Genomic DNA, 26,486 nt, shown 5'->3' on the forward strand with positions numbered 1-26,486 from the left:
TAAAACGTTTAATCCCACTGCAAATATTTGCACATGTCCTAAGTCAGGAATCTGATGTAGAGTAGTTTTCGTTTGTTTATGTAATTTATAGGTGTTTCTCGTTTCTCGTTTTTACATAGATAAGACCGTTGTTTTTCCCGTTTGAATGGTTTTACACTAGTAATTTTGGGACCCTTTATAGCTTGTTGTTTTGTGTGATCCAAGGCTCCGTGTTGAAGGCCGTACATTGACCTATAATGGTTTACTTTTATAAATTGTTATTTTAGGGATGGAGAGTTTTCTTATTGGCACTCACACCACATCTTCCTATATCTATAGAGCATGGCATAAAAAGGCGAAATATACCACAGGTACTTTCAAACTAAAAAATCGAAAACAACCTGACAAAGCCATGACAGAAAACTACCAAGAGACAACAACAGTTTACAAAACACATCATAAAAAAAAACTAAAATCAGTTCGACACAAATCTCACCAAAAACAGTCATATTTATTTTATCTACATGAAATAAAGATAAAAAAAGAGGAAAATTCCGAAGTACAATTTTAAGAAATAAGTCTACGAAAGACAAACAGATGATAATACTAACAAAAAGAAGGAAAAAAAACAATGAAACAAGACTATATAAGTTTGTTAATCATGTCTTCTTGGTGTTTTTGTTGTTTGTTGTTCTTGTGGGTTAGTTGATGTAACTTAGAAGGATAATATCATTTGAAATAATAAGCTATGTTGTAGGATTTTGACGAAACTAAAACCATAAAAGATTAAGAAAGAAAGTACACTTTTTTTAAATTTTAATTTATTCTTCTGACAGAAACTACTGATCTTTATTAAAGATGATAAGTTAAATTCTAAGCGTATTATCGAAGAAATATTAAGAGGATAAAACAACCCAAGCAGATCTTTGAAATTGATACGTTTTAATTAGATTGCAAGATATTGAAGTAAGAGCACACACATTGATGACGTAAACATACTGTGTGATATATCAGTGCAACCTTATATCAAAGGAACTTTTTTTTTAATTGGAAAAGTTAACATGCGGTATAAATATTGACATTCATTTGAATAACGTATTAACTGAAAAACTATTAAAAAAATATCAAATCACAAAAATGATTTAGTTTATTTGCTTTCCGGTTCAGCAAAGGATATATTAATACTGGACAATATGAGCACGTACTTTGTTTTACAATAGGGTCGTACAAGCACGGTATGGATTCTTATTTTCCAGAGTCAACCATATTTTTGTATATGTAGATGTAGCTACATGGAAGATTTTTTTTTTACTTCATCCTGCTATAAGGTTGACAGATCTCATGAAAATGTCTTGCAGAAAAGATACAAACAAATATTCATGAATTCTAAATTCAAATTGTATGTATAATCTTGAAAAAAAAGCAGAAAAAGACTTAATTCTCTAAATAGCAAATGGTATTTTATGTTTACTTTTTATCTATGTATGCTTAGACAAAAAAACCAAATAATGTAATGGTAAATGGGTTCGGCTTTTAAGTACACGGGGGAATAAAAAAACAATTAGACTATTGACTTTCAAAGAGAATAAAATGTTGGCAATCTAGATTTGGAATCGAAATGCTAATTTTTTTGGAAGATCTAATTGATACGTTTTATTGTGGATAACCTTTATATATAAACTGTATGCATTCAATGCATACAGTTTATATATAAAGGTTTGACCCGAACCTTAAAAACTTATCTTTGTGTTCGGAATCCACATATATTGTTTCAAAAGCATTTTAAGTACACCAACAACTTTTTTCGAGCCATGAAAAGTTTGTAGCGCGAACATTCTTACTTATGTAATATCTTACATAATAAAATAGGGTCCGAAATATTTTATAGAATTACCAACTTATTACGAAATAATCGTTTTCAGTGACGGACGAGTCATCGGGAAAACGAAACCGCCCCTAATGAACATTGTTAAGTATATATGTGTATCTCTATTTAGAAAATGATATTTAAAAAGGAATTGAAATGAACAAATATCAAATTTAGGTAAACAACATAACAGGCAAAATTTGAGGATAAGGGATAATAAATCGTACACTGAATTTCAGATGAATTCCTAAGAATTTACATGGAAAATATTACAGTTGTGGAACTTTGGAAGACGATAGATATTATGGATTTTACACATTGTTACAGTAATCAATTCAAACATATGTTTGTATTATGGTTATACACAATTTGATTTACAACATAGAACATACCGGCGATACAAAATTGAATCCTGTTCTTTTGGCCACTGCTTTAGCGGCATCGATGCCACCTTCGCCGTCTAACTCCACTAGCCAGTTGTTTGTAAGTACTTCAGTTCCACATGCTAGATATATGTTGATAACAATTGATACAATAATTGAAGTCCATTTTCCAAGATTTACCATTTCAAGTTGTCCCTAAACCGTTATAAATATTTTTTTGTTTTCTTTATTAAATTCCAAACACTTATTTGTTTCTGTCGTATTTGTGTATTTTCAAAGATCAAATAAAAGAATTGAAAATTTAGTCCGTTTTAACATATGATAAACACGATTCCTTGTTTAGATAACCATTTATGGAATAAATAGAGAATATGGAGGATTCGATCACGTGATTTCTATCTACGTCACAGAAGCATTTTCTGGTTGTGTGCTCATCTCATCAGTTTCTGATAAATCGATGAAAATATGGCGGAGCGAGAAGCCATGATAATACCGCTCCACATGATATGTTTCCATGGAGGAATCAGAAGATATTGATTACATGACAATTGTCTCTCTATTGATTGCTTTCATACTTTCTTGTCAAATTACGATTCATTTGCGGATATGACCAAATAGGTCAATGAGAGTCGAACTATCTATTAACGAATAAATAATTAAACGCAAATTTGCCAAAGTCAGACGAGAAACGTCATCATACAATGTTTTCTATTGAACAACAAATATTTTAGCATGTTATTAAGCTTGCTGCTGTATTACGGTACAGTATTGTTCGTTTTGAATTATTTAGATCGTTTATTCATTAGCAATAAAATGAATATAACATGGAATTATTTATTTACTTGAGCTTATGATAGTTATCGTGAAAAATTGCATAAATTGATTATCCTATTTTACTTAATATACATCATATTTTTCTGCAATGACTGAACATAGCAGAATTTTCAACGTCATCAGTAAAATAAAAGCCGCCACAAGAGTAAAACTGACTGTAATATAACCATGTGCTGCTTAGTGTCTTAAAATCTAGGGTAAATTTTGGCAAATTGAAAATTTGGTCTGTACAGCTGACTTAGAATGTTATTCAGATTTTAACATATACTAACTGTATTATATAAATATGATTAGTAAATGATATATATCATCACATAAACAAGTGGCAACAAACTTTTTCAAAAGAAATTCATCGGAAGTCTTTAAAAAATCGTATTGGGATTGAAAATTCAGAGAAAAATGATAAAATATTTCAGAATAGCTGTTATATTCATTACTAATTATTGAGATAGATAGATTAGTTAGAAAAGGACCCGTCAAGCCTATTCTTCAAAGCTGACAAGACTCTGCATCAAAATGTCAAGACACTGCATGAAACTGCAAAATCTGCATCAAGACCGTCAAGTCGCTACATCAAAGCTGATATGACTCCACATCAAAGCGTCAAGACTGCATCAAGAGTCGTGAAGTCTCTACATGAAAGCCGCCAAGACGCCACATCAAAATGACAAAAAAATGCAATATACCAAGAAAGACTCGTCGACATTTTAATAATAAATCTTTTTATGTTAAAAGTACTCGGACAAAGTCGTTATTGTGCAGAATATGTACGAATTAACGAAACAAAGCGTGAACAGATCGTGAAACACATAATTGATTATCGAGCAAACAAATGTCAAATTAGTAGCAAAATATCGAATAAGAGAATTTAATCTCCAATAATCTTGTGTTCAACCCATTCTGAATTTCGATATTTTCACAGATCTGTATCACACATATCAATTATTGCTATCATGACGACCACACCTGTCAATATTTAATAGATATTATACGCCTTTATTTCTATAATTATATGACATATCATATCCATCATGTCGATTATGGCTTACTTACACAAAGTAAAAAAATCACATTGATTAAAAATCATATGTCTTTTATCATGGGAAATATCTACTTTAATTACGATATTTGAATTTAATTATTCAGCGGCTGATTATTTTTGGAGCCCCATCTTATATAGAAAGGCACATTTTGTTGATTCGTTTTATAAGGAAACAATCAAACAAACAAACAAACCTACAACCCACGCGTTAAACCCTTCGCCCGATACAGAGTAATAGAAAGAATTGACACCGTTTTCAAAATTCTGGATTCATCACCGTTTGTACTTATCCCTATCATTCAAAACCCTGTTTGTGACTCTGTTAAATATCACAGGAACCAAACCCAAATGAAACTGCAATCGGGAAATAAACAATACATATTTGAAAGTAAACATCATAAGTTCAGTATGAAGCAGTATCTTTAAGTCAAGACAGAAAAATAGCAATTACTGGAAAACTAAAAAATGTTACAATGAGCTTTCTTTAGTAACAAGATTGAACACCTGTCACATCGTTTTCAAAACAAGACGACAAGTAAAACTGGTTCAAAAGTGCAGGACTACAAATTCTATTAACAACATTTTTAAGATTTTGTTTTTCTTTGTATTTAGGTCTATCTCATGGCTTTTTCGGTTCATTTCGACTCATAGATCGAAAATAAACTTAAAAATTAAAAATTAAAAATCATTTGTCTTTGGGAAATATCTACTTTCATTACGACATTTGAATTTTTTTATTCAGCGGCTGATTATTTTTGGAGCCCACATCTTATATAGAAAGGCACAGTTTGTTGATTCGTTTTATAAACAAACAAACAAACAAACCTACAACCGACGCTCTGAACACATCGCCCGACACAGAGTGATAGAAAGAATTGACCCGCTTTCACAATCCTGGATTCATCACCGCTAAGTGTGTTATCTCCCCTATTAACAGTCCGAATAAACATCCGTTTGTACTTATCCCTATCATTCAAAACCCTGTTTGTAACTCTGTTAAATATCCCAGGAACCAAACCCAAATGAAACAGCAATCGGGAAATAAACAATACAAATTTCAAAGTAAACATCATAAGTTCAGTATGAAGCAGTATCGTCAAGTCAAGACATAAAAAATAGCAATTACTGAGAAACTAAAAAATGTTTAATGAGCTTTTTTTAGTAACAAGATTGAACACCTGTCACATCTTTTTCAAAACAAGACGACAAGTAACACTTGATAAAAAGTGCAGGACTAAAAATTGTATTTGTAACATTTTTAAGATTTTGTATTACTTTGTATTTAGGTCAATTTCATGGCTTTTTCGGTTCATTTCGACTCTTAGATCGAAAATAAACTGACAACGCCATGGCTAAAAATAAAAAAAAGACAAATAGACAAACAAAAGCACAGAAGACACAACACCGTATATAGTGCATTGGAAAATTTAGTGGTCCGATATTAACAAACTGCAAGAAAACTGCATAATTTAAACCGTATTGAATGTTAAATGACAGACCAAAGATTTTCTTTCATTTTAATTTATTATTAGCATCAATTGACTAAACATGTTTGGGAAAAAACTTTTTTTTACCAACCTTTAAAATATAGTTCAAAGTTCTCTATAAAATAACGTGATCAGGTATGATTGCTTATGATACCACCATCGTCATAGACAAAATGACGTACATGTTAGCAACTAGAGGTCACCGTACAGCCTTCAATAATGATCAAAACCCATACCATATTATAAGCTATAAATGATCCTGACATGATAAAATGTAAAACAATTTAAGGATGTATTCTTCTGACTTTTCAGTCTCGTTCAGTCTCGTTGAAATCTCGTTCTTAAATTATTTCCAAAACATATGATAGAAGTGGAAAATATCAATGAATTTTAAAAATATTATAATCAAACATAACTCTGTGAAAAAATTGTGTATTTACCATGAACGGTTTTTGAATAATCCAGTTTTCAAATTTTACGACCATTCAAGTCAGTATTTTTAGTCAAAATTTTGAGAAAATGGGTGAGGGATACAAAAAATGATTTTACAAGAATGATATACATCCCATCTCATTTTGGTGTTTTCAAATTTCTTAGATATGTATTTTTTCAATCATTTATAACAAAAAAGTTGAATTAATATGCATTTTGTTCTTTAAAATGAGAAAAATCATAAAAATACAAAATTGGCAGTATGGTAAATTTTACACAAAAAAGCATCAAAATATGATAAAACTTTCTTATATTAACACCTACCTATAGTTTTTGTAAGTTAAATTTATTCAGATTGGTCCACTTCATCTTTATGGAAAGTATGAAAAAAAAGTTTAATTGTGGAACTGTGATTTTTTTTCACGATAATAGCCCAAAAATAGGTAAAAATCGATGAAAAGTGAGAAAATCATCAAAATTGGGCATTTTCAAAGGGCCGTAGCAAAAAAAGAAGCACACTACCATATGATTTTTTCTTCACCAATTGTTTTGTTACAGTCTTATAAACCTAAAATTCAGGTTAAGAAAAAAAGTTTAATTCTAGAAATTTTTGGCTCTTCAGAGGTGTACATCCTTAATTGAGAAAACCATCAACCAAGATATGTACAAAACAACAAAAGTATAACTAATATGGTATGCAGCAACAAAGGAAAACCACAATCTAATTAAAAGACAAATAGAGTTGAATTTTGGTCCAGTAGAAATATTTAATTCATCTCATTTAATTATTTTCTAGTTGATGTTTTTTTTTTTTTATTCTATGTCTTAATGTGACATTGTTTTCTCCTGATACGGTCACGTCAATTTGTAAAATGAGGTCAATTGATAATAGCAGTTTACAATAAACATGACAAAATCAACATAAATCGAGATAATGTTATCAATCCGCAAATCAATTCATTTCTTGGAAACAAATTAAAATGATTGTTATAAAAAATCAAGTGAACAGTTTATATAATTATAAAAGACAAACCGATGCAATTGAGAAAAGAGTTACTAAGATCATAGAAGTTCGCGAGTTTTGATCTGAATATGGCCAGATCAATCGTTGTAAGATTGTTTGATTGAATTTTTTTACGCAACTTTCATCACTATTGGCTATTTCGTGGAGGTCAATTTTATTAAATGCGCGGAGAACCACCAAACGTCGGTAGGGAGTCAATTAAGATTGATGTTGAGCGCATTTGTCATAGTCGGGATTCTAACTTACAACCTCAGTTATAGACTGATGATAAAGTAGCTATCAAGACCACTTGGCTACTAAGAGCCCCCTTATTTATAAGATTGAACCATGTAAAGTAAAAATCGAAATAATGTCTCAGCTTTTAACATCATAACATGAAAGTATTTGTTTTATTTACGTTCTCTATTCCATGCGTCACGATATGATTTGGAATGGACTGCATACTTTATTATGCTGGAACAATTCCCCATTGACTACAGCTGTGTTCAAAACAACCTAACAAAATTACATGTCATCACATATTGTCCTGATTGTGACCTTTGGAATCGGCTTGCGGTTCTTTTGATCTGACTGAAGACAAAACCAAACAAACTCAAACGACGTATTCATATTCTATATCAGAAGTAAATGAAAGGAATTATATATTTAAAACTTATAAATAGTATGATGAATTACATAATGGATTACATAATGTATTTAAGACTCTTAAATATCACTAATAAATATGTTTGATCTTTGAATACTTCTTAAAAATCAACAATATGTATTTCCCATTTTACCTGTTTAATGAATCGAAACCAATGATAGTGCTTGCTTGATTTGGTAATTCGTTTCCTTTTGTTCGTAAACTACTTTGATTCATTGCTGAATTGCGTTATGACTAAAGGAAGCTGTCAAATAATTTTCAATGAGCAGATTGCGTGACCAGAGACGACAAAGGTTGTTTGCTGAGGCTAAAATAGAAATCGTGCACTCAACAATCGTATGCCATTTTGTTTGTTTCCAAATAATGCCAAAGAGACAAAGGCAAAAAGTGAAACAACATATTTTATTCAGATATTGTGTGACAACATTGTTAATTGCAGTAGGCGTTATTCCTTTTAAATAACAAGAGCGTGTTATATCGACAGGAAGGAAAGGCATAAGCGAAAACAAGATATGTTCGAACGAACAAAACATATTTAGTTATCTAATTGCTGCGTCACAAAATGACAGATGTGTTCACATTCTTTCTGTTAAAAATGCTTCAGAAACATTTTGTATTAAATAATAGTTATACAGCTAGATGAATTTAAGAAAGATTGAAACATTTTTGTTATATAAATGAACATCAAATTTTAATGAAAGTACTGTACGTTCCACGTTTTTCTTTTAAAAGAGTTTAAAAATATACAAAAGTCGATAAATAAGTAAGCTCAAGGATTTGTATATTAAATCCTTGTCTTACCCTACAAATCCATGGTAAGCTTAAGTCGACTTTTTTTATACTATACCTATATATATATATACGTGTCAAGTCATAGCCTTCTCTTACTATAGTTTTTTCTTAAGTAGCCTGAGTAAGTAGCAATAAAAAGTTAAAAGAAATTATTAAAATTTACCCTCGAAATTTTACCATCCCCTTTTCATTGCTTTCTTGCAAATTAAGCTCACTGTTTAGGTCATATGTATGCACTTACTGTATATTTTATCAGAATCTTCTCAGAACTTCTGTGTTGACAAGCGTTATTATTGATATGTTCATATTAATAAATTAACTGTTTACAAACCTTTGAATTTTTGAAAAACAGGTTTTTCTACCTCAGGAATAGATTACCTTCATTGTATTTGGCAAAACTTTTAGGAATTTTTGGTCTTTAATGCTCTTCAACTTAGTACGTTTTTTTTCCCCTTTTTAAACATTTTTGATTCGAGCGTCACTGATCAGTCCTTTGTAGACGAAACGCGCGTCTGGCGTAAATATAAAATTTCATTCCTGGCATCTATGATTAGTTTATTTTCAACCATTGGGTCGATGCCACTGCTGGTGGAGATTTATTTCCCCGAGGGAATCACCAGCCCAGTAGTCAGCACTTCTGTGTTGACAAGAGTTATCATTCATATGTTCATAATGATAATTTTACTGTTAACAAACATCTGAATTTTTGAAATACTTGTACTAAGGTTTTTCTACTTCAGGAATAGAGGATTTGGAAAAACTTTTAGGAACTTTTGGTTTAAATTAAATGTTCTTCAACTTAGTACTTTTTTTCACTGATGAGTCTTTTGTAGACGAAACGCGCGACTGGCGTTAATATAAAGGAGTAGGTTCAATAAGACCCCTCTTTAACCCCAAAATATAGCAGATTTAGAAAATTGTGAAAATGTAATCTTTATGCTATATTTTGGAAAGTAAAATGCTTCTGCTACATAAATATGAGCTGCTTTTGATAATACAATGCACAAATATTTCGTTCTAGCATCATTAAGTCATGCTAAATTACTGAAATCTTCCGAATTTTAGCATTTTGGTTAATTTTTAGACGGTTTCCAGGAACCTGAAATTTGAGGCCAAAATTGGCCCATACCGGACCTACTCCTTTCTATCCCTGGTATCTATGATGAGTTTATTTCCATAGATTTTATATCCAGTAGGTATGGTACAACAATTCTTTTTAGCGTATTCCTGGTAAAAATCTGCATTTATTTGTTATAAAATATTGTAAAAAGGCGAGAAAAGATGTCATATATTTCCCCAAAATTTGGCCAGAAGTAGAATTTCAATCACTTGAAATAATACCTTTTCTGCAACTTTTCACATGTACCAATAAAAAAATCCAATACATATTATCATGCTTTCATCTAATTCTTTTGTAAAATTGCGTCAAAAACTTCGTCGAGAAAAAATGTTTGTTAATATTACATTAATTTTTAAACCTATGGCCGGTCTAGCAATGGAAATAAGGAGAGTCAACCATAAAACACGTCAAAAAGAATCTTCATGTTCTTTTAACCCATCCTTGAATGCTAAATAAGTACTCAGCTGGCTAAAAATAAACGTTATTACACATTAGCCAGGACAAAATGCGAATCCAAAACTCCTGCTATTTTACCTTTCCAGAGCACATGAGATCATCTCCGGGTTTTTGTTGGATTCGTGTGGCTGACGCAAATAAGGAAAAGTGATTGCAGTAAGACGCCAATAGTTCAAGTGCCAATCATTCTAAGGTAATGTGTTGCTGATACCGAAGTAGCGATAAGGTCTATACCAAACATTGCAGATCTATTTTCAAAAAATTAATATGAAAGAAAAAAAAGTGACGCATTAACCCCCTTATTTGACTAGATTAAGGAGAGATAAATTTAACAAAACAAAAGCAAAAATAATTCAAATAGTGAACTACGAAGTAAAAAACAATAATAAAACAAGAGTCTACAGGTTACTACACGATCTTCAGTAAAAGACAATCAATATAAACAAATATCAAACACTAAATCTAATCCACCATCGTAGATAGGTGGTGAGTATATCTTACATAAACGACCAAAGAACTGTAATGTTACTCAAATACTTCATGCACCATTAAGATAGGCATAAAAATAAATGTCTTATGAAGACGAAACGCGCGTCTGGCGTATTAAAATTATAATCCTGGTACCTTTGATAACTATTTTAGTCTTTGTTTTAAACTCTTTTTACATAATTTGTTTCTCGTTTGAATTGTTTTACATTGTCATATCGGGCCCTTTTAAAGCTGACTATGCGGTATGGGCTTTGCTCATTGTTGAAGGCCGTACGGTGACCTATAGTTGTTAATGTATGTGTCATTTTGGTCTCTTGTGGATAGTTGTCTCAATAGCAATCATACCATATCTTCTTTTTTATATTGATCGACGTTTATTGTGTTCAATGAAATTAAACATACACCAATGCGTAAATTAAATGAAAACAAAAAGATCATCTAATCCTTTTTTCTTAATTTGTTTTAGATAAACATTTGCATCTGATGTAGCTCTACAAACTGTTTGCCCTACAAATATGATTGATCTGTCAATAACATTATTGGGTAAGGAGACAATGGTTTAACAAGAAACGAACACATCAGGTTTCCTTAATAACTTTAATGTGTTATATTTGTCTTCGTGATAAATATCATGTATATGGATCTGACGTTTACATTAAATGTTGACCATTTGTCCTATTACATTTGCTAACCAAGTGAATTTCCACCATTCTGTTCTTATTCTAAATATTCAAATATCGATAACATTTATTTTAAAGGAATATTTCCTCTTAGAATCTTGATTTAAGATTTTGCCATGTTTTTCTCAAATAATCAACTGTAATGACCGAAAACAAATCTACAAATGATACTTTGATGTTGCTGTTTTTTTAATGTCATGTTTCAAAAATAAAACTTTTTCCACATTAAATTACATCCACAGTCTTATACCACTTAGATTTTGATTCATATGACATTTGAAAGATCTCTCAATATAATATGTATATTTTCAATATTGAAACAGAATGCATAAAACAATGTTCACCCCAAAAAATCAAACCAAATAACAAATGTTTAAAGATACTAAGGTTTACAAATTAAGAATCCACTTCAGCTATATAAATACGCTATCAGTTGAATTAATTTAATTATAACGATTAAATCCGTTATATAAATCTTTATCGTTGACAACTGAGATTTTAGATATTTAAATAATGGATTAATATCATTATTTATTAAATAGGACCATTGATAGAATTTATCACATGTAAAATAATTCATTGATTTAATTATCAGTACCCGAGGGTATCATCAGCTTCGATATTGAATAGATTTATAGCTTATCTGTCTGATATTGTCCCATTATAAATATTTAAAGGTTTGAACTCCTTCAGATAAAATTGACCTTAGATTGATCTAGATATTTTGTTATCTATTTTTTTTTCAGGGGGGAGGGGGGGGGGGTCCTATAGCTCTTCAACTGTTTCGGTTCTCATGCATCCTGGGATTTTACATATTCAGCTTTGAACCTTTTGCAAAACACTTGTCCTACCTTCATGCCAAATATGTTGTTGTCTCCGCAGAAAAAGTCCCAAACAACATCGTTTTTGTGTGTAAAACTCATTACAGAAACTGCTTGATAAATGAATTAGGTATTGACAATTTACTTGGAAACTCAACATATTCCCTCTAGACACTTACCAATGAGGAAATCCTGGATAATCATAGGTCTGTTCTATGTTCCTTTGGAATTTCAACCAAAGATGAAGAACTTGATCTTCCATCACTGTATTGGATATCTCGTGTCCTTACAAACAACGGTATATTAATGGGTCTTCAAAGTGCTCCACGAAATCTCTTTCTAAATTATTAACATCTATGATATCAGCAATCAAAGCAGGGCTTCAAAGTTATTGTAAACCTTTCACTTTTTTTTACACTGTACACAAGTATTCCCCATTCCAAACTGAAAGACAAATGGAAAGAGTTGGTATTGCTTTGTTCAATGGTCATAGTAGATACAAGTATCCCGTCTTAGGGAGCGATAAATCCTACTCTGTAAAGAATCACACTGATTTAAACTAAAATTCTCTGAAACTGACAATAGCAAGATGATTGATTTCTTGATTTACAACATATCTGTTACGTTTGGACTTGTTTCTTTATTATTAAGAGGCTGACTTCATACAGGAACTTCTTAGGATAAACAAAATGAAGTAATATGGAATAACCGTTTCACAGATGATATCGGATATGTTTGTTACGTCGTAAATACAATTGCCTTCCCTTTTCATGAATGTGATCTACCGGATTTGTAATGATATGGGCAACACGACGGGTGCCACATGTGGAGCAGGATCTGCTTACCCTTCCGGAGCACCTGAGATCACCCCCATTGTCTGGTGGGGTTCGTGTTGCTCAGTCTAGTTTTCTATGTTGTTTCTTGTGTACTATCATCTGTCTGTTTGTCTTTTTCATTTTTAGCCATGGCGTTGTTAGTTTATTTTTGATTCATGAATTTAAACGTCACTCTGATATCCTCCACCTCTATCTTACACAATTTGTTTTTAATAAAATATTTTTTTTTAAACAAATTTTACAGAAATCCAATTTGATTGACAATTAAAATGAAATAAATATGTGACGTAGTAAGACCATAAAATGGTTATAATACTAAATAATAAAAACATGAGTTGTGTTTTAACTTCGAATGAGAACAAAAATCCAACAACAACGCAGAGGCAAACAAAAATACAAATGGATGAAGCCAATGAAAAGAATTTCACAGACGTCTGGAGGTCAACAAACGGTCTTCAGTAATAGACAACCATTTATAACAAATGTCACGTACTGGATCGTGTCTAGCCTAGCCAGCTTGTGGTTATAACTAACTACCAAAACACTGTCATCATTATCATAGACCTTAATGAACAAAACATTATATGAATGAAAATAGGAGAGAAAGAGGTGGATGATACCAAAAGGATATTCAAACCAAAAAGTTAACGAAAAATTGTAAATGATTAAAAACATTAAAAGGATGGAAAGACAAGCGAGAGTATATACAGCACAGCATAGACAATTTAAGAATGATCAACACAAACCCCGCCAGAATATGGTTGTGATCTAAGGTGCTTCGGAAAGTTTACAGACCCTGGTCCACGTGTGACACTATCATGATCATCACGGTTTTGTTTCAATTGAACTTGATTGTTCATTTCTTATTGGAAAGCTCAACAGATTTTCTACATTTGAATATATGATGGATTTGTCAATACCATCCAGTAATGAGACAATGATTCAACCAGAAACGCATACATCAGGTATCTTAAATAATCTAAATAATATGATATATTTGTCTGATTTATAAACATACTTTACATGAGTCCTGCGTTTAGATTGAAGTTTAAGAGAATTTAAAAATTTAGGATCCTCATTGCTCTTCAACTTTGTACTTGTTTGGCTTTATAAATATTTTGATATGAACGTCACTGATGAGTCTTTTGTAGATGAAACGCGCGTCTGGTGTACTAAATTATAATACTGGTACCTTTGATAACTAATTATAATCAAATGTAGTGTTCTAAGCATTCTGATATGGATTATATTTTCTAAAAGAGCAATTTAATTGTCTCGGAGATTCCTGATATTTGATTTCGTCATGTTATCTTAAATGATGAACTGTAATGACAAACGCTGTGTTTACAATCGTGACTTTGATTTTGTTATTTTTCATAGCCATGTTTGAGAAATTGAAAACGTCTACACCTAAACTTATATCGTTGATCTTTTCCTGAGTTTAATCGACCTGGGATTTTCTTATATATCTTTTGGATTTGCATATAAATGTAGGTGTCAAATACAAGATATTCTTATATAAGAAATTAAATTGTAAACAGTTAGTGTTTCTTTGTACTTTGAAAAGGACACTCTATTCGAATGGAATGACAATGAAAAGTAGTTTAATGTTTCGACTGTGATAAAACTAACAAATTGTCTGCTTATTAATATATTAATATACAAAATAAGCACAAACATTGAAAGATACTAATTTCAATGGATAATATAAAAGAACAACGTACTAACTATTGGCTACTTAAAAAAAAAAAAAACAAAAACATCATGACAACACAATCGAAGTGAGTGTATTCCACAAGACAATGCAAACGATGAGTTATAAATAGAAAAAAACAAAAAAACACAGAATATAACATATACATCATATAGATAAAAATGAATGAAATTATCATAAATAACATAAAAATGAATTAAATGAAAAAAATTAAATAAAAAAAAAATTCGAGAAACGATAAAAATCCAATGAAAAAGATAGAATAATCAATAAAAATGATGAGTTAAATAAATAAAATACAAACAAATAGAATAACAAAACAAACATCTAGAGGTTAACCTACGTCCAGCAGTAATAGACAAGCAATTACAGCAAATGTCACGGACTAAATTATATCTTGCATAGACATGTGTATTCTAACAAAACCTATGAAAGAACTGCCAACATCACCAAATATTAAATATACGATTATCAAGTAAAAAGTAAAAACACAAAAATACTGAACTCCGAAGAAAATTCAAAAGGGAAAGTCCAAAATCAAAAGGCAAAATCAAAAGCCCAAACACATCAAACGAATGGATAACAACTGTCATATTCCTGACTTAGTACAGGCATTTTCTAATGTAGAAAATGGTGGATTGAACCTGGTTTTATACACAATAATAACACAAATTTCTTTTTATTCTAAACGGGTAATTTCTAAATTATACAACGAAAAAAAGACTTTCATTTAAATTGTGTGTTTTAATGGACTTCCCATTGTTGAATTTGAATTGACGTCAGGGTTTTTTGTTAACCTTAATTATAACCAAACGATTCCTTAGATTACATGAAGCAAATAATAACATCACCCTTTATCGTAAGTTTGTTTTAGATCAATTTTTCTTGCGTGGACAGGCCATCGAACTCTCTGTCCATACAAACACGATGCATATGTCAATAACATTTACGAATGAGACAATGGTTCAATCAGAAACGAATACATCAGGTATCTTAAATAACGTGAATGTGTTACATTTGTCTTCTTAATGAATGTAATGTACATGGATACGACGTTTCAATTGAATTGTTGACCTTATGTCCTAGCAATTTTGCTGACAAGTGAATATCCACCCTTCTGTCTGTATTATTCGTCTTCTAGGATCGATCATGGTTTCTTTAAAGGATAATTTTCTCTTAGATGCTTGAAATCAGATTGTGTCATGTTTTCTAAAATAAAAAAAACAGTAATGATCGAAAATATTTCACTATTCTGATTTTGATTTTAATGTTTTTCCTGGTAATGTTTCTAAATTTTAGAAGTTATATACTTGATAGTCGATTAATGAATAAAAAAACCACCTTTATTACAAAAATATTTTTGATGCTGATGATACTAAGGATCTTAAAATATTTCAGTTTTTACTTCAGCTGAATATATACCATACATTATTTTTTGAAATACTAAGGCTTTTCTACCTCAGGCATAGATTACCTTAGCTGTATTTGGCAAAATCTTTAGGAATTTTGGTCCTCAATGCTCTTCAACTTCGTACTTAATTTGGCCTTTTTAACTTTTTTGGATTCGAGCGTCACTGATAAGCCTTTGTAGACGAAACGCGCGTCTGGCGTATACTTAATTTAGTCCTGGTATCTATGATGAGTTTATTTATCATATCAATTATTGTATTCGTGGATCTTTCGCCACTTTTTTAAAGTCTAACAAAATAAAATGCTCAACAACAACTTGATATCATCATTATTCAAATTATTAAGTGACAGGGTAGATTAACAATTTGAGACATATCATTGGATAGTTAAATAAATAAAATACAAACAAATAGAATAACAAAACAAACATCTAGAGGTTAACCTACGTCCAGCAGTAATAGACAAACAATTACAGCAAATGTCACTGACTAAATTATATCTTGCATAGACATGTGTATTCTAACAAAACCTATGAAAGAACTGCCAACATCACCAAATATTAAATATACGATTATCAAGTAAAAAGTAAAAACACAAACATACTGAACTCCGAAGAAAATTCAAAAGGGAAAGTCCAAAATCAAAAGGCAAAATCAAAAGCCCAAACACATCAAACGAATGGATAACAACTGTCATATTCCTGACTTAGTACAGGCATTTTCTAATGTAGAAAATGGTGGATTGAACCTGGTTTTATACACAATAATAACACAAATTTCTTTTTATTCTAAACGGGTAATTTCTATATTATACAACGAAAAAAAGACTTTCATTTAAATTGTGTGTTTTAATGGACTTCCCCTTGTTGAATTTGAATTGACGTCAGGGTTTTTTTGTTAACCTTAATTATAACCAAACGATTCCTTAGATTACATGAAGCAAATAATAACATCACCCTTTATCGTAAGTTTGTTTTAGAACAATTTTTCTTGCGTGGACAGGCCATCGAACTCTCTGTCCATACAAACACGATGCATATGTCAATAACATTTACGAATGAGACAATGGTTCAATCAGAAACGAATACATCAGGTATCTTAAATAACGTGAATGTGTTACATTTGTCTTCTTAATGAATGTAATGTACATGGATACGACGTTTCAATTGAATTGTTGACCTTATGTCCTAGCAATTTTGCTGACAAGTGAATATCCACCCTTCTGTCTGTATTATTCGTCTTCTAGGATCGATCATGGTTTCTTTAAAGGATAATTTTCTCTTAGATGCTTGAAATCAGATTGTGTCATGTTTTCTAAAATAAAAAAAACAGTAATGATCGAAAATATTTCACTATTCTGATTTTGATTTTAATGTTTTTCCTGGTAATGTTTCTAAATTTTAGAAGTTATATACTTGATAGTCGATTAATGAATAAAAAAACCACCTTTATTACAAAAATATTTTTGATGCTGATGATACTAAGGATCTTAAAATATTTCAGTTTTTACTTCAGCTGAATATATACCATACATTATTTTTTGAAATACTAAGGCTTTTCTACCTCAGGCATAGATTACCTTAGCTGTATTTGGCAAAATCTTTAGGAATTTTGGTCCTCAATGCTCTTCAACTTCGTACTTAATTTGGCCTTTTTAACTTTTTTGGATTCGAGCGTCACTGATAAGCCTTTGTAGACGAAACGCGCGTCTGGCGTATACTTAATTTAGTCCTGGTATCTATGATGAGTTTATTTATCATATCAATTATTGTATTCGTGGATCTTTCGCCACTTTTTTAAAGTCTAACAAAATAAAATGCTCAACAACAACTTGATATCATCATTATTCAAATTATTAAGTGACAGGGTAGATTAACAATTTGAGACATATCATTGGATAGTTAAATAAATAAAATACAAACAAATAGAATAACAAAACAAACATCTAGAGGTTAACCTACGTCCAGCAGTAATAGACAAACAATTACAGCAAATGTCACTGACTAAATTATATCTTGCATAGACATGTGTATTCTAACAAAACCTATGAAAGAACTGCCAACATCACCAAATATTAAATATACGATTATCAAGTAAAAAGTAAAAACACAAACATACTGAACTCCGAAGAAAATTCAAAAGGGAAAGTCCAAAATCAAAAGGCAAAATCAAAAGCCCAAACACATCAAACGAATGGATAACAACTGTCATATTCCTGACTTAGTACAGGCATTTTCTAATGTAGAAAATGGTGGATTGAACCTGGTTTTATACACAATAATAACACAAATTTCTTTTTATTCTAAACGGGTAATTTCTATATTATACAACGAAAAAAAGACTTTCATTTAAATTGTGTGTTTTAATGGACTTCCCCTTGTTGAATTTGAATTGACGTCAGGGTTTTTTTGTTAACCTTAATTATAACCAAACGATTCCTTAGATTACATGAAGCAAATAATAACATCACCCTTTATCGTAAGTTTGTTTTAGAACAATTTTTCTTGCGTGGACAGGCCATCGAACTCTCTGTCCATACAAACTCGATGCATATGTCAATAACATTTACGAATGAGACAATGGTTCAATCAGAAACGAATACATCAGGTATCTTAAATAACGTGAATGTGTTACATTTGTCTTCTTAATGAATGTAATGTACATGGATACGACGTTTCAATTGAATTGTTGACCTTATGTCCTAGCAATTTTGCTGACAAGTGAATATCCACCCTTCTGTCTTTATTATTCGTCTTCTAGGATCGATCATGGTTTCTTTAAAGGATGATTTTCTCTTAGATGCTTGAAATCAGATTGTGTCATGTTTTCTAAAATAAAAAAAACAGTAATGATCGAAAATATTTCACTATTCTGATTTTGATTTTAATGTTTTTCCTGGTAATGTTTCTAAATTTTAGAAGTTATATACTTGATAGTCGATTAATGAATAAAAAAAACACCTTTATTACAAAAATATGTTTGATGCTGATGATACTAAGGATCTTAAAATATTTCAGTTTTTACTTCAGCTGAATATATACCATACATTATTTTTTGAAATACTAAGGCTTTTCTACCTCAGGCATAGATTACCTTAGCTGTATTTGGCAAAATCTTTAGGAATTTTGGTCCTCAATGCTCTTCAACTTCGTACTTAATTTGGCCTTTTTAACTTTTTTGGATTCGAGCGTCACTGATAAGCCTTTGCAGACGAAACGCGCGTCTGGCGTATACTTAATTTAGTCCTGGTATCTATGATGAGTTTATTTATCATATCAATTATTGTATTCGTGGATCTTTCGCCACTTTTTTAAAGTCTAACAAAATAAAATGCTCAACAACAACTTGATATCATCATTATTCAAATTATTAAGTGACAGGGTAGATTAACAATTTAAGACATATCATTGGATATTCCTTAAATCTGTTATAAGAAATATTTAAACTCATAAATTATTACGCCAAAAAAACAGATATCCTTCAACGGTTAACAAACTCTTGCGATGAGCGAAATAATTAAGGGGAGGACTTCATCTTCATCACTTTCGGACCCTTGGTTTTATTTGTGTCATGTAACAATCAACCCTCCATCGAGGAAATATTGGTGAAAAAAGCAAGGTCTGTAAAATGGTATCAACTAAGAGATATATACTCCATTTCCAAGTGCTTTTGAATGGTTTTTACATATGAATGGAAAATCTTTGAAAAAGTGTGTTGTTCTTTACCGAATATGGTAATTTTTCAAATGTACGTTCTGATCTGAGTCAGACTTTACTATACAAGTTTTATCAGGTATATCAAGTTCAACTTGAATGTTATTATAATGCAAGCTTTTAGTATAAAGCTTCCAAAATATAACTTTGACTTTAACAAAAAAAAATTGTCGAGACCTTTTCTACTAATTTGACTTTTAAACCTGGTGTCAAATTATTTTTCAAAAAGTGAATTAACATTTTCATTTTTTAAGGACGCCATCACAAGTTGGTTAACTTTTATTGAATATCTGTGAATCTGTTTCACAGTGATGTTCGTGTTGCTTAGTCTCGAGTTTTCTATGTTGCGTTGTTGTGTACTGTTGTTTGTCTGTTTATGTGTTTGTCTGTTGATGTTTGCTTTTTTAGCCCGGTTGTTGTCATTTCACCTTCTAGTTATGAATCTGATGTCCTTTGTGTATCTTTCACCTCTCTTTGGCAATCTTAACTTTTAATGACATTTTTATATACAATGAAGTTAGTATTCAGAATAAGGGACAAGGAGCAAATCCGATACAAATGGGCAGAAAACAACAAAAGTGTCCTTTAAGTATTTAAACAACGCGCTTGTTATTGGAACTTTTCCAATAGCCTACGTTGAATTTTTATTTGGTTAAAGAAGCACAAATATATCATTTGTAACTGACTTAATAATAAAAACAGTGTTTAGAGCTAGACATTTCTTATTTTAAGTTTTGATGTTTAAATTTTTTTTATAGATGTTTGATGTATCCTAAAGAGATTGCAGTTAAAATATATGGACGACTAATCTAGAGTTGTTTTGTTGTTGTTGTTTGTTTATGTTATGTATACGTATTTTTCGTTTCTCGTTATTTTTATATAGATTAGACCGTTGGTTTTCCCGTTTGAATGGTTTAACACTAGTAATTTTGGGGCCATTTATAGCTTGTTGTTCGGTGTGAGCCACGGCTCCGTGTTGAAGGCCGTACTTTGACCTATAACGGTTTACATTTTTTTAAAATTTTTATTTGGATGGAGAGTTGTCTCATTGGCACCCACGCCACATCTTCCTATATCTATTGTTTTGTAATTGTTGTTCATTTTGTTTTGTATGGTTTGTTTAATTTAGATTTATTGAAATATGCATATCCTTTTTGCATTTAAATGAAATATATGTTATTGATCTTGCGTTGAACGTGGTTCCAAAATACTATTACGTTATCTTTCTCTTCACTCGAACGTTTGCCATCAAAACTGTTTTCGGGATAGTGATTCAATTTGTCTGCATGAACAAATGTTAAAAATTCCGTCTGATCAAATCAAGAGCGCTGTGGGAGTGATAATGAAGTAGGAATATGCTGCATTCCTACGAGAGTAATGACTATACAGATGTATCGCTTTCAGGAGGATTTATAAATTTAATTTTAATACGTCAGTGAATAGCTTAAAATGAAATCAAAATATTAAAAACCATTTTGTATACATGATTTAGACATGGTTTAGATTTGATGAGAAATACTATTTCCTGTCACTCAATATTCAACAATTAAAAAATTCCACAGACCAAAATAAATTTTAAAAAAAATGAAATCCCTAAAACATGGCAAAGTTAACGCTTGACTAAATCAACCAAAGTTACGAATGAAAACAACTAGTATATCATATATCAAGGTAAAGATTAAGGATACAACCGTCACTCGAACGTCTGCCACATTGAAAACTTCAATAAAGACAACAGTAGTATACCGCTGTTCGAAAGTCATCACTCGATTGAGAGGAAACAAATCTTGGAAAACAACGTAATAACAGAAAAAATGAAGAGCAACAAAAAACAATCGACAATGCAACAAACACAGAAACAAACAATAAGATAACTACTGCCATTTTCCGAATCTGTGTACAGAACCTTTTTTTTTTTGAAAAATGACGGAATTGTTGACAAGTTAGTTGATTTAAATATTCCGATTGTCAACTAGCCATTTTTCAGTAAGAACATTCCTTTTGCAAAATAGTAATATCTTAATTAGTATGTTACGCTAGTGTATATTCAAAATATAAAGACTTTGATAACAAAGGTCAATTGCTTGCAGAACAAAATACCAAAGGAATGGAAGATCGACTGAAACATACAAGTTTTACGTTCAGTATTGCTAATTTGTTAATTCATAATTTATGTAAAAATGTCTTGTCTAGAGAAATGCTTAGAGGATCGTAGATCATTAGACTGGTCGTCTGATTTGCAAGTTAACCAATTGGTTCCTTTACACGATTGTGACATTTGGATGTCTGGTAATGTGTACTATTATTTGTCTGTTTCTTGTAGCCATGACATTGTCAATTTATGTTGACCTACGAGTTTGAATGACTTTCTGCTAGCTTTTGCTCCTCCTTTTTTAGAGTGAGTGTGAACTTGGATAGCAGAAGACAATATGTTCGAGTTGTTTTACATGTAACTGAAATCTATCTTCTTGGGTTGTGACATTACCGAGTAAGACTTTTCACCGGTTTCGTTCTTAGGTATCAGGTTTCAAATTTTGATAAGGAAAAACGAAAGAAGAATAAATGATAAAGACATTAGATGAAACAAACAGGAGGTTTACGGTAACCGGAATCAATCACTTGAATGTTTTCGCTTCAAAGGCAAAAATAGAGACTTTCAACGTCAAAGCTATAACAAGTCGCATATAACCGACTAAGTCTACGCCTTGTAACCATATTGAACTTTTTATCAAAACCATCTTCCTCATAAAAAGATTACTTTAGCTGTATTTGGTAAATCGTTTAGGAATTTTTGGTCCTCTATGCTCTTCAATAGTTTTCAAAAGACACCAGGTTATAATTTGATACTTTATTTTGCCTTTTTAACTTTTAAAGCTTCACTAATTAGGGTTTTTTTGTAGAAAAAAATGCACGTCTGGCACAATTACAAATTTCAATCCTGGATCCTGGTATTTTTGATGAGTTTATTGAACTATCATATGGTTGTATCTAATAAGTTTGTTTTCAATTGGTCCAGAAAAAGGGAAAAAAAGAATTGGTCCCTTGTGACCAACTGAATTCATATTAAACTTTCCATCAAATTATAATTGTTAAAAATTAATCTTTAGATCATATTGCATGATGAAATGGACATTGATTTCCAATACTTCGATCGTGTTTTTTCTTCAAACAGCTACATCCGTTAACCATCTGTTTTAGGGTTACTATGTTTATTGTAACTCTACAAGCCTATTTTGATCGCAGACCTATTTCGATCGCAGATCAAACACATGTCAGAGAAGAGAGTTCCGTTGAGAAATTGCCTGGACAAGAAATATTCCTCTTATGAAAATTTTTGTAATTTGCATGTACTCAACTTAAGGTTTTAATCTTTATTTAGAAATTCCAAAGGAAAATGGAACAGAACTATGATTATCCAGGATACTATCTTTTAACTTAGCTTCTCTGAAGTAAATGTTTGGTTTCCAAGTAAATTTTCAATTTATAATCCATTTATTAAACAGAATAATTATAGTGTGTAATATAATACATTTAAATGCATCAGTACCTTTTACTCTGATTGAATGATTATTAAGAATAATAAAATTATAGGCTATTAATGTGTTTTTGTAAAGGTATTGATTAAACAACGAATCTTATCATTAATTACATTGCAAAAATAATTAAATATGGTTCGAATTTGACAACTGTTGTAAACTTAAAAATCAATCGGAAATGAAAACAAACTACAGGAAATAAATTCCGTAATCGGTTTTTATCGACATAGAATTGTGCTTATCAAATTATAACTAAAGGATGAATAAAGAGAACATTGGCGTGCACAGCAATATTAGTTCGTTCTATCTATTGGAACTAAAGAGAGGACTCCAGCTGATGTTTTCATTGTGTGCGTACCGTTTAGATATGATAGTGACGTCTGAAGTGATTGATATAATGGAGTCTTTTCCACCCCGCATGTGTTTTACCTAGCAAATACATTTATATTAAGACATATTACACAACATACTAGTACAAGGTTTCCATTTTTTGACGTGAGCCTTAATATCGATAGAATGAAAGCTTGATTCAATCAGAAAGACAACAAATATAGATAATTTGCAACAAACAACAATAGATCGCCACGTTAAGCATTCTATAAATACATAACCTGTCTTAAGTCCTGAATATTCACTACTGGGCGAAAAAACAACTGTCCATACCAGTAACAGTCATTCTATGGCTGATAATGTTTGTTTAAGTTATAACAGTTGGCCGTTGTTAAATTTCTTTGTTGCAATTTTTTGTAACTGTTTCAACTTTAAAAGTGTGTGCCTCTTACATAAATCGAATGCAACAACGATAAAAATACCTGGCCCAGTCATTAAAGGACTTATAAACTACAGGTATTTCCAAGTTGTAACAGTTGGTTTAAAACTGTCCCAACTCGAAAAACGTTGTAAGTCATAAATAAACTGTCCCCATTCAAATGCATTGATCGTAAAAAAAAGGGGGGTTTTAACACCAGAAACCCCGCCCCCTGGAGCCGCTACTGGAAGCAGAAACGTATACATGATTATGCACAGACTATTCCTCTTTTTCTGAGTGAACTTTACTTTTTTTCATCTATTTAAATCCCCACTGGAAGGCCTCTGACAGACTGACTGTGCTTAAAATCAATAGTCAATGACAAACAAGTTGAAGGTAACTATTTCAGTATTATTAACAACATAAGTATAACAACTGTCCACACTGTTATGGGAATACCTCTATAAGCTTTTTTTTTAAATTTCACACTGACAGTTGAAGAGAAAAAAATGCTGAATCAAGAAAAGAGTTAAAAAGATAGCAAATTACAAACTCGGAATTAAACAACAACAAAAAAACCAACAAATTCACACTGAAAATTAAAAAGTGAAAGATCAGCCGCAAATTATTGCACTAAGTTAATGCGCATATATCTAGTAAGGAGTTCTGCTTTGTTGGTGTCTTTGGAGAAAATTTCTCTTACGGACACGATATAGCGATGTCGTCGTTTCTTACATTAATTTTTATTTATTAATGTTTTTATACCATAGCGTATTTCTTTTATGATATCATGACGCAAAGACATCATGAAATATAGATATTGTTCTACATATTAATCAGATCTAAATAATCAGAAAAGCATGCATAGAACTCAAGACTATTAAAAAAAGAATTGCACACAATACTTTGAAACATGATAAAATTATAATCAAAACCACAAAGAAGTTTTGAAATTTGCTATGCAATTTATCACTGTTCACGCCTATGGTTACACAATTTCACGAATGCTACAATTATTCAAAAAAAGACGAGCCGAGCCACGTGCCAAGAAACCCTCCTCTATGTTTCACTCAAAATGGCAGTTCTACAGAATTAATCGAGTTGTGCAATGTTTCGTTTTATTCTCTTGTGTATGCTACAAATGCATAACACAAATAACGTGTTGTTTTCATTTGGTACCTCCTTGCTACATCTCATTCACCGAGACGCAATATTGCAAACAATGACGTAGGACTTCTATCTAACGTTTGCCTCTATTCAACCGGATTTAGAATTTGTTGTTTCCTCATAAGAAACACGTGGTCTAATTTCAATATTTACCAAGGGTATCATAAACTCAGTATAGTAAGTGCTTTGGCATTTGACACTGACATGCTTTGTTAAATTTTTATATTAAAGTCCCAATTCAAAAGAGATATTTTTGAATAAGAAACTCCCCAAGGTAACGTTGACTTTATTCTACGTCATGTTGTCCCTAGAAGAGAGTGGTCTCATTGGCATGCATACCACATTTATTTTTTATATATGATGCATTTTGTAGGCCGGTATAGTAACGTCATAACTTTACATCATACATTTTGTTTTTTTATTGCCACTTGTTATCGCAATTACAAATAGAATTACTGGGTTGACATAGAAATACATTTGATGTAAAAATACATGAATATTTAAAGATTGTTTACATGGTATTATAATAATGATTTGGCTATTCTGTTTATGTAAAAAAAAAATATTTAGTTCCTCACGTTTCACTCGTATTTAGGCATTCCTTTGCTTTCAAATGTACCGGTTTTATTTGGGCGTTCCAGGTTGAAGTGTAATCCAGAAAAGCACTGCAGACATACAAAATTTATAAAGAGTTTGTTTCATTTATATTAAGTCGCAATTAGTAGTTCTGATATAAAAATAGTTGGGATGAGTTATAGACGTAATTGGTGAATATATATATACTGAAGCTTTGTATAGCTGTTACCCCAGATGCTTAATAGGGAAACATCCCGTCAAGACTCATGAAAATGTGACTGAGAATATTGCCAACTTCCAAGCAAGGACCGAAGTTCATAAACTCGGCAATCAACGCAGGACTTCGGGAAAGTTCGGAGAGCCGACAACCATGTTGGTATATTTAATTGCCAGTAGAATTCTCGTCATTAACGAATTGTAAATATTTTCTAAGAATGGTTCAACTTCACAAGTATACCGTATACGATATCCAAACTACTATATACCATCACTTTGTTACAACATAACTCGACTACGAATGTAAATTTACTACATCTAAAAAGATAAGAATATGTAGTATGATTACATGTATCAATGAGACAACTCTCCAACAGAGACCAAATGCCATAGAAGTTTATTGCTATGGGTCACAACATAATCTAGTTGTTCCTAATATAGGACATAGTTCCTGGTCGTTCCTGCTTTAAATTCAATCAATAATACAGTTATTTTCATCTTCATTTAAATGCACATAAT

The 26,486-nt window shown here is 31.2% G+C and overlaps 1 protein-coding gene across 1 annotated transcript in view; it reads right to left on the reverse strand.

The window, feature by feature from the left end:
• LOC134711428 (neuroendocrine convertase 2-like) overlaps positions 1-2,691 on the reverse strand; it is a 33,376-nt gene extending 30,685 nt beyond the window's left edge. Inside the window, exon 1 of the mRNA XM_063571998.1 lies at positions 2,239-2,691. Within this exon, the coding sequence (XP_063428068.1) occupies positions 2,239-2,412 (174 nt within the window). The 5' untranslated portion in view covers positions 2,413-2,691. The remainder of the gene's footprint in view (positions 1-2,238) is intronic.
• Positions 2,692-26,486: the final 23,795 nt, after the last annotated feature.

The sequence above is a fragment of the Mytilus trossulus genome, chromosome 3 (assembly GCF_036588685.1).
Source record: "Mytilus trossulus isolate FHL-02 chromosome 3, PNRI_Mtr1.1.1.hap1, whole genome shotgun sequence".
Classification (NCBI taxonomy): Eukaryota; Metazoa; Mollusca; class Bivalvia; order Mytilida; family Mytilidae; genus Mytilus; species Mytilus trossulus.